Here is a 21,422-nt window from a genome sequence, read left to right as displayed (position 1 = left end):
GATGGTATGGCACTAGTGCTCATCCCTGAAGGAGGGCTTCATTCATCTAGATAGGTTACACAGCATCAATACTTTACTTTACTCAGTCATCAAGATAATCAGCCTTCCAGTAAAAAAAAAAAAAATAAAAAAAAAGAATCACTCCAGTTTGACAGAAATGGTGCATCGGCTCCACAAACAAATTTACTCACACAAGTTCTCAAACACCCAAATCTTAAACCATTCATGAACAGTCTTACAGACATTTTTACAGGTCTCTTACAGCTCCCAGTGTGACATACTGGTCCATCTTTTTACACTTTTTTGTATTTTCAGTGTGAAAAAAAATGAAATGATCAGAAATGACATGTTGAATTTTAACACAAAAAAATTAACTAAAAAAGGCAACAGAAAAAGGAAATACTTCTACACAACTAACAAAACAAATCACAAATTCAGGAAAAAAACTAAACAAGGTACATAAATATTGTGTGGCCCCTTACAAAAAAATTATTTTACACAACTCTGTATTGCTTTGTCTTACATAATACTGAGATCTGCTCACAAAGAGCAATACCCATCAAACCAACTTGTGAAATTTCTTTTTTTCTTGCCTTGATGTAAAAAAGGCACATACACACATGCGTTCACGCTTACACAACACTTCTGCAAATACTTCACTTAAGTGGTGGCACGATAAAAAAAAGGTAGGCGGTGGTTTTGTGGCACAATCGTTATCACAGAGGAGAGTAAACACGGCGCTGGGTTATCTATGTGGGTTATCTTTGGTCAAGCAGGGAGGAGCCAATAGGCTTGAAGGATTCAGACTCAAAGGTCGGTGTAGTAGAAGTCAGACAGTGGAGGAGTGATGGTGTGTTTAAACAGACGCTGTACAAGGAACACACACAACTCTCGGGATTAAGGTCTCTTAGGTTCAAGTTTTTAAAAGGTGGATATCGATGAACTGTGAGTTTGCACGAGATGGTGGTTGCTTGCATGTAGGTGGAATAAAAAAGGCCTATAGTGAATTGATTTAACCTTTAAAAAGGAATACTTTCGACCTCTCCACCACAGTGTTCTTTAGAATCAGACTTCTGACACCGATCTTAGATGAACTGGCTCGCCCTTTTTGGGCACCTCCAGCGAATTGTTAAGTTTACTACTCCTATTATAAACCCCAACAATACATGTGATATGGTCAAAATCTTCTGCTAATAAGAGGAATGAGTGTGTTAAGTGTGATAACTTTACAAAGGTGTTGCTAAGGATACTGTAACTGTAACTGCTAATTCCAACAAATGGCAGCAAGCTTTGGGCTTTGTATCTTGTGCTCAAATGTCAAAAGGGTTGATAACACAGAAAGCCTTAAAGAAAAAGCCTGCGTTGATCAACCTGAAACAGAATACAAGCATGTTATGTACATGTGTGTACAAATACAAGTCCATAGGTTATGGCATTTTTAGCAGCAATACCAAATACAAAAGTATATCAAAAGAAGACACTCCATGTGCTGAAAAGCAAGTAACACAGAGGCATGGATGTGTGTTGTTCATTTACGACATCCTTCATAACCAATACTAGTTAGAACAAACCATTGAAATGCATTGAACATATGGACCACCTTCTTTGAAATGAACAGGACAAAAAACAAACAACAATGAAAATACACAGGGCACAATTTCCAGGCAAAGTGCAGGGAATTTTTCCACGTTGACAGTATTATGGCCTTAAATTCACTTCCCATTAGCGACTTGCACTGGGTTTGACGTGACAAGTGTGGTGGACAGAAAAATGAAAACACATGAAACATAAGACAAACAGTGATTCAAGTGCTGTGTGCTGCGTTTTGCCTGAATGCCTACAGCTCCTTGGCAAACTGAATGACTGCACAGCAGCGAGTGGTGCACAGAGCTCCCTCAAGACCCCCAATGATTCCACTTCTTTTTTTTTTTTTTTTTATAGCCACGCCACCTTGACAGTGTCTTTGACAGATCAGCTGTAAATCTATATCATAATAGGACAAAAAAGAAAACCTGGTAGCCTTGAGTAAGGACTGGTTTTAGCAATCCAAATTGTGCTTTCTCTAATAAGTAAGTAACAGTGTAGACGTGCAGGAGCGGTCGACACCAGAGCAAAATTAGTGTCTTACAGCACACCTAGGACTGCTTGCTAGATTTGGTCAGAGGTATCTCAATATTTCCCCTTTTAACATATGTACAATAACAACATAAGAGATTTCCAGCTTATCTGAACAATGCAGAAACATACAGAACACACTGAACCATTATAAGGCAGAAAGAAGGTTCAAGTCTCCCTTGTAAGTTCTGTGGGTGTTTTTTTCCGCCATTTGTTTTAAAATTGTGATGAAGCCCAAAAAGGTGCAACTTTATTAAGCTACTGGTAGCAACCCTAATAGTTTCACAGCTAACCAGTCATCCGCTTCACTAATGACGACTTGGAAATGTAGCTGAATATTATTTAACTAGTGTTTCTGGAGAGAAGGGGGGCAGGGATCAAAATCACAAGCATTCCAGGTGTCACTACACTGTGCCCGCATCAAGAAAAATTGTTGTCTATTGTCCCATCAAAACAGGACACTAAAGTGTGAGATAAGGTGCACACACACTTTTACTGACTGATATTGGAAGTGTGGTATGTGCACTAATTCATCTTAGGAGAAAAAGGCAAAAAATGCTATAAATAGCTTGGCTCAGTTTTTTTTTTTTTTTTTTTTTTTTTTTTTTTTTAACAAAACAGGATATGCTAAGTTCAGTTTTTAGTAGCAAAACCATTTTATCCTCAGAGCACAGGAGCTTAGAATTTTGTCCTAAGGATTGAGTTTACAGGGGCTTTTTTTTTTTTTTTTTTTTTTTTTTTTTTAAATCTGTTCGCCTCTGCATTTTCTCCTCTGATGGAGAGGAAAAGAGCAAGAATAAGACGATAACAACACCCACTGTTGTTCAGCTGAATACTAAAACCCTCTTTGAGCAGCATCAGTTGGCAGAGTCTGCTCGGAAGATCACGCATCTGCGTGCAACAGTGACACCTATGCTACCACGTTCCCTCAGAAGAATTACGGAAAAAAAGGCTTGTCCTGGCCGAGCCTACCCAGAGTCCCTTCATCTTTAAAGGCCAACCAGGACGGAAACGAGGAATAAGAGTGTGTGAGTTCCAGTACGACAGGCAGTGAGGGCCATGCTCAGCAGGTAGAGTAGAGGAGGACAGACAGTCATAAGAGGGCTCAGTGAGAGGAGCAATGTCTTTGTTGACCAAACATTAACTGGGGATTGTGGTTCACGCCTTTCTATATCCTCCCCACCCCCCCTAAAATAAGCAAAATGAACCCACTGTGTATGCTAACCCCCACCTGTGGTAATGTAACACCCCTGTGCTGCTCCCTCAGCCCCCTTCCTGAGCTCCACACATGGGGAAGGGGTCCTCCATCAACACTTCTGGGCCTCCACTGGAGACATGGCAATGTAGGAGCCGTTCCTCATCGGCTGGTTGGCTGGCGTTTCTGACGGCTCGTCGGGTTTGTCGCTGACCTGAGTGTAGGCCGTATCGTCCTTCACCGTCTGGACAGGAGCACAGAAGGTGTTAGTACAAAACTTTGAAATGGCAAGATCTCCAAACACTTTTTTTTTTTATTTTTATTTTTTTTTACACAGAACACAGACATTGAAATGTGAATAAATGTTTTGAGTGAAATGTTCTCAGTAAAATCACATCAATCTAAAATATTCACAACTACCACCACAGAAAACATTAACTTCAAAAAGTAAGAATAACACTGAGGCGAGAGCTCAAAGAAGGAATGTCATGTTTCATAAAGTGAATTAAAAATTATTATAACCAGAAATGATGGATAACAAATTAAAAAGGAGAATAGCAAACAAGGCAAAAATGAAGACTTACAGTAAAAGAATGAAAAGCTTCAGTAAAATCAATACGTTTTACTTCATTCTAAAACAGAAAAGGAAAAAAGGGGGGGGTTACAGAAAATTTAAATTAGAACATGGTTAATACAACACGTCTTCACATTGCAATTAAGCATTTGTTTTCTTTAACATTCTCTCAATACTAAGCTAACAGTCTAAACTGTAACTGTGTGTGAATGTGAAAGGAATAGTTTGACATTTTGGGAAATGTTCCCTTTCCTAATGAGAGTTAGATGGGAAGATTGATGACACTCTCAGACACAAGATTGGTATCAAACTTTTCATCTAACTTTCATTGAAAGAAAGTGAATATTTCTGAAAATGTCAAACTATTCCTTTGACATGTTGCAGGCGACTCTCTGGACAGTGAATAACCTGAACTACGATAATCTGAGGGCAGTGACGGTCAGGGTTTAAATCAACAATGCTGCACTACTAGAGATAAAAGAGGTGAAGGTGTGCTGTACATTATCCTCGGGACTATTCTAGTTCAATGCACTTTGCTACTCAATGGGGCTGAACTAGCTCATAGCTACACTGACCAAACGGGAATGAAGATCCTGAATTCAAAGATGGATCCACTGTTAGAAAACGTTCAGCAAGAAAACAAACAAAAAAAAAAAAAAAAAAACACAATTTGATCCAGAACTGTGGAAAAACTGCTCATGCTGGCTTTGCTGTGCGGGGATCATGCAACGGGGTTAGTTAACATGCAGTAGCTTGGGGTTAAAGCTGCAGCAGCTCAGTGAGGAAACCATGCAAAAATCCGCTAAAAAACTGCAGCATTTACTGTGACATTTCACCACTATTATCAGGCTAGGTCTCATTTACACTGGGAGCTAATGTCAGTGGGTAGCACACACTTTTCACACCAGGGTAACTGTGTGGATTAATACTACAGTTCAGTCCACAGCGACACAGAGGGGGAAGGGGGAGTTCCTACCTTCTTCTGGCGGTTTCGACAGAACAAGACGACGAGCACCAGCAGCAGGATGATGCCCATGCCCACGATGAGCACAGGGAAGTTTGACACAAGAGTCACAATTAGGAGCAACGTCCTCATCTGCGACGCAGAGTCATCGTCGATAGTTGCCGTCTAGAGTCGAGAGAAATGATTGATTTTTGACTCACTTACAGTTTATGAGAACTGGTTTGTCTAATATTGCACTGAATTAAATGCTCACCTCATTGACGAACATGATGGGGAAAATGGTCTCGTTGATGAACTTGGTTTTGCTGAAAGAGCAGAAAAAGAGAGACATGGGAGGTCAGGGAGGACACCTGGCCCAACATGTGGCCAAAATGAGGACATGAGTGTGGCAACAGCGAAGTGTGTCAGAGTTTGACTTACGGGAAGCCTTGAACTCTTTTCAGGATAATATTGAGCTGAGCTCTCTTGCAGGCACGAATGGGAACCCCTGTGGTCTAAAACAAAGAGATAAAAACAATTTTATCCTAATCTTACACATGCAAAAAAAACAAGCAGAGATTCTACTATGAATCAAAATAACTTTTCATTTAGATAAAGACATTCATTAAACATGAACAGATCAAGGTTGGTGAATAAATAATAAATAAAAATGTAATATTAATTGTACCGGTTGCAGGTCGAGGTACGTCTCGTGTTCCTCCTTGTTGGGGTTGAGCCCGTCAATGGCGTTGATGTACATGGGGTCTGCTTGATAAAAGTGGGGGAAAGACACCACGATGGGAGCACCTTAAGGGAAACAAGTAAGAAAAACATGAGTCAGTTAGTTTTGGATCCTTAGATGACAACAATGGTTGAAAAAAGATTTGTTAAGAATTGTTAGATAAGATAAAGGAAGGCATTTTACAGAGATATAGACATAGTGATACAGTGCAGCAGATAGTTAAGAGTATGTGTGTGAACCTAAATAATGATTAGCTGACACAGTAAAAACAAGAGAGCTCCTGCAGCACTCAACACCCGTTTTTACATTTTCTTTCAATTATTTGGATTTTTCATATTTTATTTATTCACTTAACTGTTCATTTCTTTAAAGTAATATTTTTAAAATACAAAAAAGGTCTAAATGCTGTTTCAAAGCTTTCCCCGCATTAAAATTCGGTGGAGAAATGCCTAAGAGCAGTCAAATTTAAACTTATTGAATCTAAACAATACTGGAATCATTATAAAGAATACTGCTGTTGTTGCTAAAACCGAAAAAACGGCTTATGAGCAACGATATGTTTTTTTTTTATTTTGCACTAAACTGCTACAGCGGTAGCAGTGGATGTTTCTCTAAAAAAAATATGTAAGCATGAATTTAAAAATTGTTCCATTTGTTCAATTGTGTTTGTCTGTGAAAAATATAAAAAAAACAATAAAAAAATTGATCTTAAAAAAAAAAAAAAAAAAAAAAAAAGTGTTCCATTTATGTACAAGCTATGATAAATCATATAGAAAAGACACTGGGATGATTTCATTCTTTAACCACAGGAGCCGTTTCAGAATGACACCACTTGGGCTTGGTCGTGATTGGCTCTCATAGAAGCATCACTAACATCCTTCCAATCAAGTGCTTTTGCCTCATATGAATCAGAGAAGCTAATGCAGGCAGCCAGTCAAGTTTTAGCACATACAGCAATACATATCTACCACTAGGACTGTACATGTTGGAACAACATTACAAAAAATAATAATCTTAAATATACTGCCTGTGAACTATATTGTTCCGGGGTTACAGTAGCATATCTGTAGTGACCCTGTACTGTCCTCAAGCCTAATCAGAGCAATCACACTCCACTCAATGACCACCATAAAATACTTCAATAGCCTCCACACACAGAGAGCTCAGTTAATCATTGAACCGTGTATTGAGTAAAAATCTGGCATGCTCAAACAGTGGGAATGTCAGATACCAGGCAGGGGACGTGGCTGCTGACTGAAAGGACCTTTTTTGGGGTAGAAATAGGAGGGGTGAACCCGATAACTGGGTCAAACTCTCTGGCAACTTGGGGAGGGGGGCAGGGCAGACCCTTACCTTCTCGACAAACGCTGACTTTAAGCACCCCGGTGCCGAGACAGTCTCCAGCTGGCACACAGAAGCCCGCGTTAGTGGGGTTGTCTTTGGGGTTCATGAGAACGTCGTTAGGGGGAGCGAAGCGGTATGCCTGGATGCCTTTCACCTCTACGTCTTCCACGTAGGCTAGATGGATAGATCTAAGGAGAAAAAACTTTTTATTATTACCTAAGTATTATAAGTATTGTCAAGCAGTCTAAATAAAAAGCTTCCTCTTATTCTTCAATGTTATGGTTAGTTAGGACTATACACATTCATAAGTGACATGTACAAGAGGATTCCTTCTTGTATAATCATTTCTTAAAGCCTCCTTAAGTATCTCCCGGTCAGGTCGACATTCCTATGCGTGTTTTGAGCTCACTGACAGCCTTATCTAAAGTTGTAATAGCCACAACAAAGATCCTTATCAGTGTGTGTGTGTGTGTGTGTGTGTGTGTGTGTGTGTGTATGTGTATATGTATGTATAAGCATATTGTGTATGACTCAGCTGCAATTTACTAACTTAACATCACTGGGAGTTCCGGTATTCACCCTGCCGGGATACTTTGACTGTAAACAAATTTATAACCACAAAATTAACATGGGCATACCTGCAGAGATCAGCAGCAAAGATGTAGAGCAGCTCGTTCCTGTTTATCAGAGGGTGGAAGACCGCACCGTCTGTACCGTTGATCATGTTGCTCTGATTGGAAGACCACCACGACATCTCCCTATTGATCAAGAAGAACACTGCTGATATTAGTTTTGGGTGTAGCTGGAATTAAGCACATTTAGTAGTAGTACTGTACTTAAGTACAATTTTGCTTTGCTACTTCTACCTGACTCTGTTCATTGTATGCCAATTTATACTTCTACATCACCACAATTCAGAGGAAACGTTGCACTTTTTACTCCACATTTATTTTCCATTAAATAAACACATGGTCATCTTATAAAAACACTGTATTGTTGCCTGACATACAGTGCGCGTCTCTCACGTGCCGGATGTTCCTTCCCTTTCGCCATCTCCGCTATCAGGGCTTAATGCCGCCCAGGATGGTTGTGATTGGCTTAAAGAAATACAAACAAGCCAGAGCGTCTTTTTCCCCTATCACAGAATAGATAGGTGGTGTAGCCAGACCATACTGCAGCGCTGACACAGTGCTGTGGAGATAGGTCTGGCAAAGCGAGACTAGGTAACCATTTTGACCGGGGATGACTACTGCCAGCCAAAGAGGAAAAGAAATCCTATACTAAAGCATATTTTCTTAAAGAAAAATGCTGTTCCAACAGTGGAGAGCTGTAGACCGAGCGGAGGTAAGCGAATGCTATTAGCTTAAATTACTGTGTTGACCTGGCATCAGAAAGATGACAGATGACAGCATGGCAGGATAACAGCAACTTCTCCATCTTTCCGTAATGTAGTCAGATACTAATAACAATCTTGAGTCTGTCAGTGGCAAAAACAAGCACTTTTAGGGGCAGACATTGACAGTGTGTGTTTGCCCTAGATTTACATTGCAGCCTGGTTCCCGGCTGCCGGTTACAGTGTTCTCACTCAATACTGGACCAATTTCATAGATGTTTGTTCACATTAGTCACTTAGACACAAAGGCATGGTAAAATAGGGTTGAGGCTGAAAAACACCAAAATTCCCCTCTGAGTAAAGAATCTGAATGCTTCTTCTACAACTGAAATCTACATTCACATGCTGATTACATTCAAAGTACAAAGTCACTTCAGATATCCAAACATTCATTTTGCAATAATGTTCTACCTAAAGCCAGCAGAGCAAAGGCTTTCTCCTTTGGACTTTTCAATAAAGGTTGTGAAACTACTGAAGGTGAATGCAAATATCATGACTGGGAGGAAGTAGAAGCCATGTGCGGACAAGAGAAGAGTGTTTCCTGTCACTGAGGAAAGCAGAAAAAAAAGGGAAAAATCTGCCTAAACAGTTTTTACCTAAGGCCGTTCCATGTGTCGATCTTGCCATAATCCAAGTAGTTCTCCTCGCCGGTGTGGAACACAAACTCTCCTTCATGGGTGCCATTTTTCTGCAGAAAACAAGACGAGGTTCAGAGAGAGCTGCTGTGACAGACAACTCTTCAGGATACAGCGGAGAGTCTGAAACCGTGTTTATGTCTGTTGACAAAGGACGATGCGAATTGTGAAAGAAACATGGCTTTGTTCTTTGTTACCATTAGCATGCCGCTTAGCATATTCTCACCAGACCCTTACACAGTAAGGCGTTATTAGTTATCGATCCAAGAACACGAAAACAAAATGGTTGGCGTTTTCTTCTAGTTAAAAAAAAAAAAAAATGCTGAAATCAGGATCACAAGGCTGCTGTTGCCAAGGTATGTGCCAAGTTGCAGACGTTGCTCTATAAACAGGAAGTACAAGCATCTTCCATCAGCATGTGGCCAATCTCACTTCTCTTACATGACGGTGCGACAGCCTCGTCTGTTGTTTTAGTAACCCCTAACGACCAGCACGCAACACGCTTTTCTAAGGGGTTTTTGCACTACAATAACCCCAATTTTGCCTCTGAAAATATATTCAGGAAAGGGAGTAAAACTTTTCTTGCCACCACACTTACCTTCCACATTAGTCCAAAATATTCGTCCACTTCGGGCTTCATGGAGTGGACCTTTGAGAGAAGAGGGTCTTTGAAGCCCCACAGAACCTCGTGGACAGTGCGGGTCATGAACACCTCGACGCCCAGGCTGTTAATGTACATGGAAACCAAAGTCCGCAGGAAGAAGGAGTAGGAGTTCAGCTCATTCATGATCGCCTGAGGACGAAAAAACAGTTAGAGAATGGAGAAATTGCCTTCTTTTTTTGTGAGAGATCTAAGGGTAAATGCTGCATTTAAGTTCCGTTTGTCTTGGCCTGATATGACTGAAGTTTGTATGTTCAACATATCAAAATGTCACAATAAAACTAAGAGGACAATGGCTTGGCGTGTGTTACGGGAATAATGTAAGAAAACCAAAATACACATGCCAATCAAATGACTTAAAACACAAATCTAAGGGACATGATTACTGGCTGCTGCCGATCATAATTACACACTTTATCCTGTCCAGACACAATGTCTTACCACAAACGGGATGTTGACAGTCCTGATGATGTCGACCTTGGGGTCACCAGCTGACTTCTCTGGCACAAATACAAAGGTTTTGGGGTTCAGGGCGTAAAGCTTGGTGCCGTTCTCCAGGAAAGTTACGTTCTCCCGCGGCCTGTATTCCCTGGTGTGAAAAGTTCAGTTAGTCCAGATGTCTTTTGTTTTGATTTCACACAGCAGTAACAAAATAATCCCTCATAAACCAGATGCAAGATGACTTTCCTTAAAACAGGACTTTTTAAGAACATGGCTAAAATGTTAACTAGTTTCCATCACTATATATTTCACACGTTCACAGCTGCAGCTCTTTGGGTTTAGGTCCTTATATCAAACCTACCTGTAAGTATAAGGTCCGATTTGTTTAACAGCTGCCTTCCCGCCTGCCAAGAACACCTCTGGATTGGTCACATTGAAGAAGTAATACTCCATATAAACAGGTGGAGGTGGATTCTTCCATGATTCAAACATTTGGCTCTTCTCTGTCAAAGTAATTTCCTATCAACAAAAAGAATACACATTCAGATTGAGAAACAGCAAAACCAGTAATGAGATGAGGAGTTTGGAGAGATTTGGTACTCAAATTTCACACTTTAGTGGAACAATGTTTTATTCACATTAGGGCACTTTCAAAGCTCCTCAATGGTCTGAATGAGTGCCATCTGAGAGCACACATGGCACTTTTCTGCAAGGAGCTGGTGTCAGGCCAAGAACCCAGAGGAAAGCTGAGAAAAGTCCTTCATAGCTGCAAAAAAACATCAGGACAGGCAGAAAATTTTGGCAAATACTGCACCCAGTCTCTGACCTCAGCAAGCACAGGCAAGAATCTGACTGATTACTACTAGTCAGCCCACACAACACAGCAACGTTTTGCAATGATGAAACATGGCTTCACTGCAGCATTAAACGTGCGGTATACTCGCCGCACCTGACCTGTCTCGCGCCAGTGTGACATCATGGGAGTGCCGTAACTGTTTATACTCGCATGTGGTGGTTGCGACACTAGTTGCAGTCTTCTCCTGAACAGAGGTGGCGCAACTGAGGAAAGGCTACCGACTTTGCTATTTCTACAGACTAGAAAAAGAAGAAAAAGGTAAACAACGGCAGAACTGGCAGCATTGACGTCAATGTTTCGATTTGATGACCTACTTCGTCGGATCAAGCCTTTCATTCACCATAAAAGAACTCATCTTAACCCATGTCCATACTTCCTGTTTCCGCTTTGTTGTGCGCCGCTGAAAAAAAATAATAAGAGTGGTGCACTTAAAATCCTGGCGTGCCAGCGAGATCTACGTCATTTTGACGTCGCATTGGCGCGCGGCCGGTCGGCTGCGGCGACTGTAAAAAGGCCTTTAGCCATCAAATTACATGCTGGATGTCAGGTGATATATATATATTTTTTTTATTCAGACTACGCAAGCCAAAGCAACCATAGAAAAGTAGATGGTTTCACTCTGAGTGGCTTAACAGAGGTTTTGACTGTGATCATGTGGAGAAAAAAAACAAGCCTGGAAGTTGAAGTCAATAGTAAGTTCCCTTGTATGACACAAGTCTAGCTGCCACATGTCTGAACTTGAGCAACAGAAACTACACCATTCAACTGTATACAAAAACAGCCCAATTTCAGCACAGTAACTGCTTCCAGTATGTTGACTGAAGGTGCTGGTTAGAGAGGGAAATAAGCAAGCTTTTTATGTTCTTGGGGTGTATTTTTAAACTTGGGAAAGGATAAATGACCCACTTCCTCTTGTGTCTCTTTCATGGCGAGTTCCTAAAAACATTTTGTCTGCTCTCCTGAGTACGGTGAGGGGCACCTCAGAGAGGCTATACATTGTCTTCTGCAGTCAGTTGTCGTTAAGGAAATATAGTTTAGGGTGTGGCTGGCACTTCCTGTATGGGTTACAACTTCCAACCTTCAAACTTGTTTTGCTCTGTTTGCCTTGTTTTGTATCATCATTTCCCCTTTGCTACTTTACAAAAACCCATGTTAGATCTCAGAGGGGTTCAACCAAAATAGGTTTAAGTAACTAAGGCTAAACGGAAGAAGACACTGCAGCTGAGGGGGAAAAAAAGCTGATTTGGGGTTAGGGTTAGTTGTGATTATGAATTATACCCTTTACCCTTACACCATTTGGACATATTACAAATCTCATCTGTAAAAATGTCCAATAATACTGACAAATGCTCATCTCAACGTGCCAGAGCCAAAATGACGTCTTCAAATGTCTTGTTTTGTCAAACCAACAGGCCAAAGCCCAAAGATTTACAAGTTTACAATGATATAGAACAGAAAAGCAGCACATCCTCACATTACATCTCAAATTCAACCCAGTTATGTTGACGTCACAGCTGCATAACTACTTACAAAAAAATGGAACTTGAGGTATTTAAGATGTGGGATTCTCCTGAGTCTTCAGAATCATTTATTCTGCCTCGTAAGAGCTGAAGTGAAACCAGGTAATGCTTCAGAGGCGCATGACCAACATGAGCAGTCAGCGCACTACAGGACTTGTATGAAACATTATGCCAATCCAGCACAAATAACGTAATTTGTTCCCTTTCAAAAACAAAATGCAAACGGTCACTTTGGAAACAGGCTTTTGCCTTGTCTGGCTTTCCCCCTGCAGCATTATGTGTGACTGTAGTAGTCTGCATGAATCCCTGTTTGTTCACCTTGAACAAAGGTCTTTCAAAAGGCCTTCATCAGAGTTAGGCCTATATGAACATCATTTATCTCTCAGAAAAAAAAAAACCTTGATCTATGACAAACAGAAAAACAAACAAGTGAGGGACAAAGTGGAGAGGTTTGTCAGTGTAATCAAAATACAGTGTTATCAATTCACTGGTAGAAAGGTTGAATGAGGACTCAACCTAAACAGAGTGAACCGGCTCTTGGACAAACACCTTCAGGCACTGTAGCTTAGGTTTTGTGTGACAAGGTCCTGCTTTGAACAGCATGTGGAAAAAAAAGTTGTAAAAAAATGAAAACGCATCATTAAATGCATGAAAATCCTCATTTGTGTGGAAGATTCTACATTCAAGCGGTGCGTCATCGGCACATTTTGAGCTAAAACACACTGTTTTAACAGCACGACCTTGTTCTTGAACGCTTTAAAGCTCAGTCAGTCATACTACCTTGAAAAGTCTCCACTCCCAAACAGGGCAAAGAGGAGTGGCATGAGTGGGTGGTGTTCTTTTTTAGTTTCCTTGCCTAAGCAGAACGATTTGGGATAGGCCGAGGCTGGAACAATGATAAGGCACATCAAGGTTGCTCGCAGGCAGAAATCATGCCCCCGAGGCCAAGAAGTCTGTCAAATTCCTTGCATGGCTTTAAGTGCTGCCTCCATCCACACCCAGCTCAGACATACAGAGTCTGTATCCTGGAGGTGCATTGTCCCAAACAACTATAGGCTACATCATTATTACAGAGAGCCACATTCAAACATCAGATTAGGTAGATTTTTGGAGTCAGTTCAATATGTCCGGGCACGACTAATTCAATGGGAAAGACTTTGGCTTAAGAGGATTAGCTATGCTGTCATTTCATGTAATCGCCAGCCACATCGGAATGTTTTCCCCCCTGTTGATGAACTTTGAATAACACTTTTAATTTGGGTCCCCTGGGTCACTGCTGTGATTCCGAATGAGGCACAAATGAGCCCCAGATCTAAATTTAACTAAAGGAGGGGGAAAACCGTGTCAGGGGGGAAGCTGTTTGTGAGTCCCCTACTTGGACAAATAGTGTGTCAAGCTTTTCTGCTGAGCTTTTTCCTCTTTCTTAAGGGGGGGGGGCGACTTTAAAGTACAGTTTATGGAGTTGCACAGATCATCCAACACAGTGATTCAAGTTAAGTAAGAGGAATGTGAGGTATTTTAAAGGGAAGAGAGCAGCAGTGGGTCACAGGGTGGGATATAGGGTGTCAGCTGCCAACACCCCCTCCCCATCAGGTTGCCACCCCATCGCCCCTGTATGCCTGCACGCGGACACCATTCCAGTCTCACCACATTTTTAGGTAAAATTTAAATCCAGCTCAGGTCAGAAATAAATGTTTAGCCATATGTTACTTCAAAACGTCAACATGAGGAAAAGGTCAGCTAAAATAAAGCCTGTGTGTAGGTTTTCTGACTTGTCTCAAGACAGGGAAAGCGCTGATCAAGGTTTGATCGATTTGTGAAGCAGAAGACTCAAAATAGACTAGTATCACAATTTTATAAACCTGCAGGATTGGGGGGGGGGGGTCCTGTAAATACAGATGCATTCGAAGGACATGACACTTTATTGTCAATCATTTTGCCCTTGAAGTACCTTTTATATCACCATTGGTCAATTAAATGAATGCAGATTTGTCTGATTTATACAAGTTGAACAGATGGATGTCTGCCTCTCATCCTCCTCTTGCCACACCATGTAGAACTGAAAGATTTACCACCAGTGGAAGTCAGGGGACTGCCTGACTCGCCTGTCCACTCAGCCAGGCTCCCTTCCCCCATTCCTCCACACCAGCACACCTCCCCCTTGCCCACCGTGTCCCTGCTGGCTGAGATTTCTACTACTACAACTACTACCACCGGTAACCCTCCTCAGAATAGTCAACCATAATGAAGTCAGTGTATCAAGCAGTTATAAACAGAAATGTGTCACCGGGTCATGCGCACAGCACTGGACAGGTTATCTAAACGCTACAGTATCAGCCAGCCCAGCAGAAAGAACAAATCGCGCCTTTACCCGATTTCTCCACACTCCCTTCCATTCAATAAAAAATCTACTTGAATCATGTGATGACTTGTCAGATCATAGCCTATAAACGCTGCAGATCCATAAAGGAATGTAAAAGGAGATACATACCGGTATGTCATTAAACGGGGCTAAGGTCGTGAACTCACCTCTGAGAGTCACACAATCATAATTCCCCTTTGTGGGAGTTACAGGGGTTTTCTACCTGAAGCAGGTTTATTCATTGTGTAACGTTCAAACTATAGATGCTGACCGATTGATTGATTGATTAATCCATCAGGTCTCAATGCAAGCTTGAACAAAACCCCGAAGCTGCACAGCCTTGTAATGGGACTTTGCACGCTGCACAGCCTCGGATCATGCAGATCCGTGAAGGTAAAGGCTTTGGCTTCATCGCGCTGAGCTGGAGCTGCAGAATGCAGCAAAATATAAATGACTATATGTAAACAGCTAAAAATTATTTACGTTACACATTGGGTGATCTTGTGACACTGAATGTAGGCTAATACTACGACCAGTGAGATGCTGAATGCGCATGATCGACCACTGCAGATGACATTCTTCAACATTTAAACCCTTCAAGTGTGACAGATGAGAGAAGTGTGTAAGGAGGGGTAAACATTGAAAAGCAGTGGCTTTTTTTTTTTTTTTAAAGAGAGTACAACTCACCTTTTTTAACCGGCTGTGGATCATTGTTTGGAAGACTTGAGCCACGACCAGGGCGATCCCCACTATCAGGAGGTGAGCACACACGATCCCGGTGGCGTAAATGGCACAGGATCTCCGAGTCATGATGCCGGTGGGGTGGATGGGCTGTCCTCTCGGAGTGGATTAGGAAAAAAAAATTAAAAAAAAACTTCACTGAAGTCGATGATAACGTCCCAAAAACTATACAAATTCAACTAAAGAGAAGTGACGTGTTGGACCGTGAAACGTCGATCCGCCGTCTCGTGAGCAGCAGCTGGGGTTTAAACTTCTCTCTTTACCGCCCCGTGGACTGGTCTTCGCGGCGAGGCTGGGGGTACAGAAAAATAATCAAAAATGTTGGCACAATCGAGGTAACACTTAAAGCTAAAGAGAAAGAGAGGACTGAGCTGCTCGGAGACGGTGGTGAAATGAAATAGCAGCTCTCAGCACATCGTAGAATAAGAGCTGTCCACCTCCTCCCCTTCCTCTACGTATTAATGAACTCGGTCAGGCGAAGAGCTCGCTTAGGAGGATGCATGGGCGGTGGGTGTGTGTAACAGAAAGAAAGCCAGTGATGGTAGGCTACTTTGCTTACATGGCTCTGATGGCTGATATCGCCATAAAATAAAACATGATAAACTAAGACAACAAAACGCAGAATTTTCTTTCACATTTATTTGTATTTATTTTTGTGCGCCAATTAACACACACTTTGTTTGCAAGTTACTTCAGAACGCTTTTTTTTTTACACTGATGATTTACTGCTGTGATCATATTTATAAATGACTGGCATACATGAGCATGCAGGATGATTGTGATGAATTAATTAGCAGCAGCGTGCTTATTTATCGTAGTATTTCAGCCGCATGGCCACTATTTTTAATGAGTGTGTTCATGCACGTGTCACACACATGTTCAGGGGGCAATTGTTTCAAATGACACTTTCACATACAACTGCACCATCTCATCATCCTCCACTCACAGAAAAAAAGTGAAGACTGTGGAGAGATCCGTTAACTTTTATACGGAATCCGCTATCTCACCTCATGGCGTCTCCTTAAATAAGCTCAGCGTGGACATGAATAATGTTCCGTTCAAGCAACCAACGGCCGTTGACGCGAGCCCTTTGTTCGAGCTGCTCGAGCTCTCATTGGCTACTGCCCTCCCGGACCACCGTCTCGAGACCACCCCTTCTGCACGCTGATTGGTCAGACGCTGGTGTGTGCGATGCTGAAGTTGATCGACTGATTTCGAGGCGGGGCTCCCATAAAGGGGGAACCGACCGACGACGTGATGCTTTCCATCGACAGAGAGAGGATGTTCAGTGGCTGCTGCGGTGCCCACTTTAACCGCACACATGATGTTGTGGATGAATAACAGAAAAATGTGGGTGATAAATGGCCTGCATTATAGTCATCATGAGGCGAACTACCACTAAATATTGACAAAAAAAAAATAACTCAAATGTAGCCTATACAAAAGAATTTAAAGTCATCTTCATGGAGGAAACATGTCGCTAAAGAGCAGCAAGACAGTTGATCAACAGAGTTCCTGAAAAAACTGAATTTAACCTTGACACTAACATACATACATAAAACACTGACTGTTTAGATTTGTAGAGCAGATTACACTTGAATATGTGTTTTCAGCCAAAAACAAAACTACACTTCATAGGAGCTTCAGCTCTTGAATGCTAAACTCATGCAATTCTGCAAACAGGATGTTGTAACAACTTAAATTGATTGGTATGAAGTGACTGTTGACATTTCTTGTTGGAAAGTGAAAAGTTTTGAAGAGTCTTTTAATATTGAGTATCTTCCAACCATATCCAAGTAACAGTAACATTTCATTAAAGGCCTTGAAAAACTATTTTCTCAGTCAGCTTCTTCCAATCGATAACGGCCTTGTGAACATAAAATTGTGGGTTATTTTGCAAGACAGAGTTCCTATATTTTATGTTTCGTCTGAGCATTTCTCTCTGGTTTGAAGTGGGCAGGGCTTAGGTAGAAGAAGGTGCTTTCATGTAATTTTTGTGCACAACTTGGCATTGGAAATACAGTAGAATTAAAAGCAATAGTGCTGAATAGCTCTGCGTTAAGAAAATTAAATCTGCATCTATAGGCTTTTTTTTATGGTTTCATGTGCAGAATGTCACTGAAAGAGATGCAAAACAAACTAAACAGCCATCTTGCTCTTCCTTACATGTCTGTGCCCAGGGGCCCATTTTCTAATAATCTGTTCATGTGCAGCAAATCATGTCATTCTGCTTTGGTGAAAGCAGTTTGTTATTGGCAAACACGTGTTATAATCTTTAATTTTTCAATCGTAACAGAGATGGTGTAAATTGTCAATGTGACATGCAGATGGAAATACAGCAATGACATTAACTTTGCAGCTACACTCGAAAAAAAATCTATTTGCTACAGCGCAGCAAACATCTGCACCGTGCAGCATTTGGCTGCTGGTTGAACAGTTTTCTCAGAGCTTTGGTCCATTAAATATAGATTTTTGATCAAAGCTAAATTTTCTGAGGTTATTTCCACTATGATTTGGTAGGAGCACTGGTACAGTGATACTCTGTTCACAATGGTAATGGAAAAAGTTGAAATGCAATTTAGTTTTTTTTAAATGGGTAAACGTAAATATTGTACTATAGCATCAAACTGTCATGTTGCACCAATGGACTTGTAGATAATGAAGCCACTTTGGAAAAAAAGCGTGGAAAATGAACTTGAATGTCAACCGGTGTAAGTCTAATTCATGCTGAAGTTCAAGATGTTTCCCAGCTCTAAATGCCATCAGTTCTTCATAACGCAGAGCTTTTGAATATGTTTCCAGAATTTGGTTGACAGACGACCAAGATTTATTTTCATAGGACAGATGAAGACACGAAAGGGGGGAGAGAGAGGGGGAATGACATGCAACAAAGGGCCGCAGGTCGGAGTCAAACCCGCAGCCTCTGCGTTGAGGAGTAAACCTCTATATATGTGTGCCTGCTCTACCAACTGAGCTAAGCCGGCCACACAGACAGACGACCAAGTTTTAATGTTACCAAAGATCAAAGGTGACATTTTTCTGAGATTCTTTGGTGCCTTTTGGATTCTGTGGCACTCAAAGCATGTAACCGGTGTAAAGGTGAAACAGGACACTGGGACTTGAGAGCCACCACCGTCCTTATTTACAGACAACACCAGCTGCTTATTTCAAGAGCTTTTACCCAGAATTCTAGCAGACGAGATGGTGGTTCAGATAGGCTGACTGGCTAAGGGGCCATCCACACGGAGACGCTTTTTGATGCAAACACGTTTTGCATCGTTTGGGTCCGTCGTCCACACGGATCCAGTAAACGCACTGCCTGTCATCTAGCTAAATAGTTTGTCTCTGCTCCCTGACACTTCCCTCTGCTCTGCCGGTCCTGGATTCTACACAAGATATATTTCTAACGTTATGTAGTTAACGTTAAACATCGCTAAAGTAGATGACCGCTACAGCAGCGACTTAACGTTAACGTTAGCTGCTATGGTTAGCTGTTTATAAAGTGGAAGCTAGCTAGCTAATCTGTCTGCTTATCAACTCCTTGAACAGATTATAGTAACTTTTACCACGGCTTATTGTAGAAAAGCTACTGCAAGAAAACGTGTAAATTATCAAAAAGACATTGGTTCATTGATGTTTGTGTGACTGCCGATGTTAGCTAGCAGAGCTAACGTTAGCGCGCTAATGTTAGCTCTGCTAGCTAGCGCGCTGCAATCATGTCCGATGGCAGACAGAATTGCAAAATAAAAAGCAATCCAATAGCACATTAAACAATGTAAACAAAGACATGTTTTCTTGCGGCGGCCTTTATAAAATGAGCAGTGGTAAAAGTTATTATAGCTAGTTCATGGATGTATTAAGAGAACGTTAGTTTAGCTAGTCATGTTATGATGGATAGTGGAACTGTGCTCTTCTCCGTGTTTTGGTGAATTTCTGTAGCAGAAACAGCGCTGCCTATAGGCCTGGAATATGAAGTAGCGTGTTGAGTCATTTACAAGTGGATCCGTATGGACGTAACTATTCTTGAAACAAATCCAGGGAAGACGGGTAAAAAAAAGATTGTTTTGGTACGTGTGGACGTGGCCTAAATCAGTCTCCACTCTCCGAGTTCAACCAATCATTCACAGATTCATCCAACTCATTGACTGGGGTTTATTTGGGATGGTGGCCAACTATGTTATGATACATTCTGCTATAAAATACTAGGCCGTAATGAACAAACTGAAAGGTGAGCAAGGTCATGCAGCTTTTATAGTCCATTCATAAATGAAGCAGAACAAAGGACTATCATTTTTCCTCAGGAAATGATATACGTAATTTTGTTTGATGTTGCTTACTGGAAGGAACTTGGCTGGACTCTCAGCATTAATGTAATTGAGTTTTACCTCATTGTGCTAAGCCTTATAGCAATCCCAGAGGATGGGGGTTGCAGGAGGGGGGCGGCATCTGTTCAAACAAGAGACGTAAAAAATGCTAAAGAAAATCATCAGGGGGGAAGGATAACAGTCAAGTAATGCAGCAACATTGTTTCTGCCAAAAGAAAGGGTGGGAGGGTGAAGAGGGGTAAAACAGTTCAACCTTTGTAATGGTCTCTTTTAATTGGTCAGCAGAGCGACACAGATTTTTTTTTTCTTCTGATTTTTTGTTGTTGGACTTGTTGGAAGCTTTGAAGGACTACACAAAGCTATTTGATGACTTGAGAAGGTTTTTTATGTGAATATCTCTATGTAGAGCATTATGAAAGGGGCCCATAGTGAAAATAAGTTGAGCAGTCATGCATACCACAACAAGGAGACTTTTATCCACAGTGTAAATAGATTTGGACAAGTTCTTCGAACTATTGTTTGTTATCCCCACAAATCATACATTGTGTTCTGACACATTTTGACCCCCACCAAAAAAAAAAAAAAAGCTTTTGGTTTGCACTTTGAAGACATAGCTAAAATGCAAATGTGTCTCAACAGCAAGCACATTTATTTGGACACAAATGTCCATTCATGCGTTTGGGGAAAAAAGTATTCTCTCAATGTTTCATACATTCTGCACAGTCAGCTTTTCGTCCGTGATAACAGTGCAAAATGGGTTACGTGTTCCATCGTGGGCTTCACTTCACACTGTTTAGAAGCAATTTAAGGTCACCATCCTTACACACCCAGCAATTATAATAAGAGTTCAATTGAGAGGCAGTGACTCACTTGGTGAACAGAAATTTGTTATACAGTTAACACGGAGTGGTTTGACTGTAGACATGGTCACAACTCAACAGTAAATTCTGTTTGAGGTTTGATTCACTGTAAACTTTGAAGAGGCCAAGCGTAAACACCTTTAACCCGCTAAATAAGATATCCAATGACACACGCAGTATGCAAACATATCGTTTAAATTACAATTTGTTAGACTGTATTCATCTGCAGCACTGTACAAATAAGAGTGCCAACACCCTGGCTGGCAAAGCTATCTGAGGTTATTAATGTATGTGGCAACAAGGCAACAAGGTTAAACAAGTCTATTTGAATTGAGATACTTACTAATAAGAGGACTAAGAGTCAAGCCATGCTAGCAGTCATTAGTTTTGCATGCAAACATCAACTTCGTGGTGGCGCTAGAGAAAAAGTATATGAATGTCTATACAAAAGTTTACAGTAATCCATTCAATAGTTGTTGAGATATTTTAGTCGACCAGCTGATACATTCCCATTCCTAGAGCCACGCTACAATCATGGCAAACATTTTTAAGTTTAAGGCAAACATTCTCTGCTGTGGGCTGAGAAACCTCTACAGTCGTTGGGTTTAAAAAAATCTAAATTATTTTATTCTTAAAAGTTAGATTTTTTACCCTTGAAAACAGTAGTTTGACAGGAAAGTCTTTGCTCAAGGTCCACTAGCTTTTCCCGCATTTT

General features: G+C 41.1%; 1 protein-coding gene across 4 annotated transcripts; it reads right to left on the bottom strand.

The window, feature by feature from the left end:
• Window positions 1-923: 923 nt before the first annotated feature.
• scarb2a (scavenger receptor class B, member 2a) lies at window positions 924-15,998 on the bottom strand. Of its 4 annotated transcripts, none has more exons than XM_031305864.2 (13): window positions 15,469-15,998; window positions 10,405-10,562; window positions 10,044-10,191; window positions 9,540-9,734; window positions 8,903-8,994; window positions 7,552-7,671; window positions 6,923-7,101; window positions 5,516-5,634; window positions 5,269-5,342; window positions 5,102-5,153; window positions 4,866-5,013; window positions 3,895-3,944; window positions 924-3,554 (listed from the first exon to the last, which is right to left on the bottom strand). In XM_031305864.2, the coding sequence occupies exons 1-13, from the start codon at window positions 15,589-15,591 to the stop codon at window positions 3,423-3,425; spliced, it is 1,590 nt and encodes a 529-aa protein (XP_031161724.1). In that variant the 5' UTR covers window positions 15,592-15,998; the 3' UTR covers window positions 924-3,422. The 4 variants fall into 4 exon arrangements, with proteins under 4 accessions (XP_031161724.1, XP_031161723.1, XP_035846774.1 ...); XM_031305863.2 differs by having other exon boundaries at window positions 3,895-3,942; window positions 4,861-5,013; window positions 15,469-15,997; XM_035990881.1 differs by lacking the exon at window positions 3,895-3,944 and having other exon boundaries at window positions 924-3,556.
• Between the last annotated feature and the right edge of the window lie 5,424 nt (window positions 15,999-21,422).

This window comes from Sander lucioperca, chromosome 2, assembly GCF_008315115.2.
Source record: "Sander lucioperca isolate FBNREF2018 chromosome 2, SLUC_FBN_1.2, whole genome shotgun sequence".
NCBI lineage: Eukaryota > Metazoa > Chordata > Actinopteri > Perciformes > Percidae > Sander > Sander lucioperca.
Note: the sequence above shows the minus strand (reverse complement) of the source record. Positions and strands in the feature narration are given on the sequence as shown.

Bases quoted from the DNA above. Each gene is read 5' to 3' on its own strand.
- scarb2a (XM_031305863.2), bottom strand. From the start codon at position 15,591: ATGACTCGGAGATCCTGTGCCATTTACGCCACCGGGATCGTGTGTGCT. The intron at 8,995-9,539 runs GTAAGTGTGGTG...TGTTTTCTGCAG, and splicing joins ATTTTGGACTAATGTGGAAG to AAAAATGGCACCCATGAAGG. The intron at 7,672-8,902 runs GTAAAAACTGTT...CTTGATCAATAG, and splicing joins GACACATGGAACGGCCTTAG to GGAGATGTCGTGGTGGTCTT.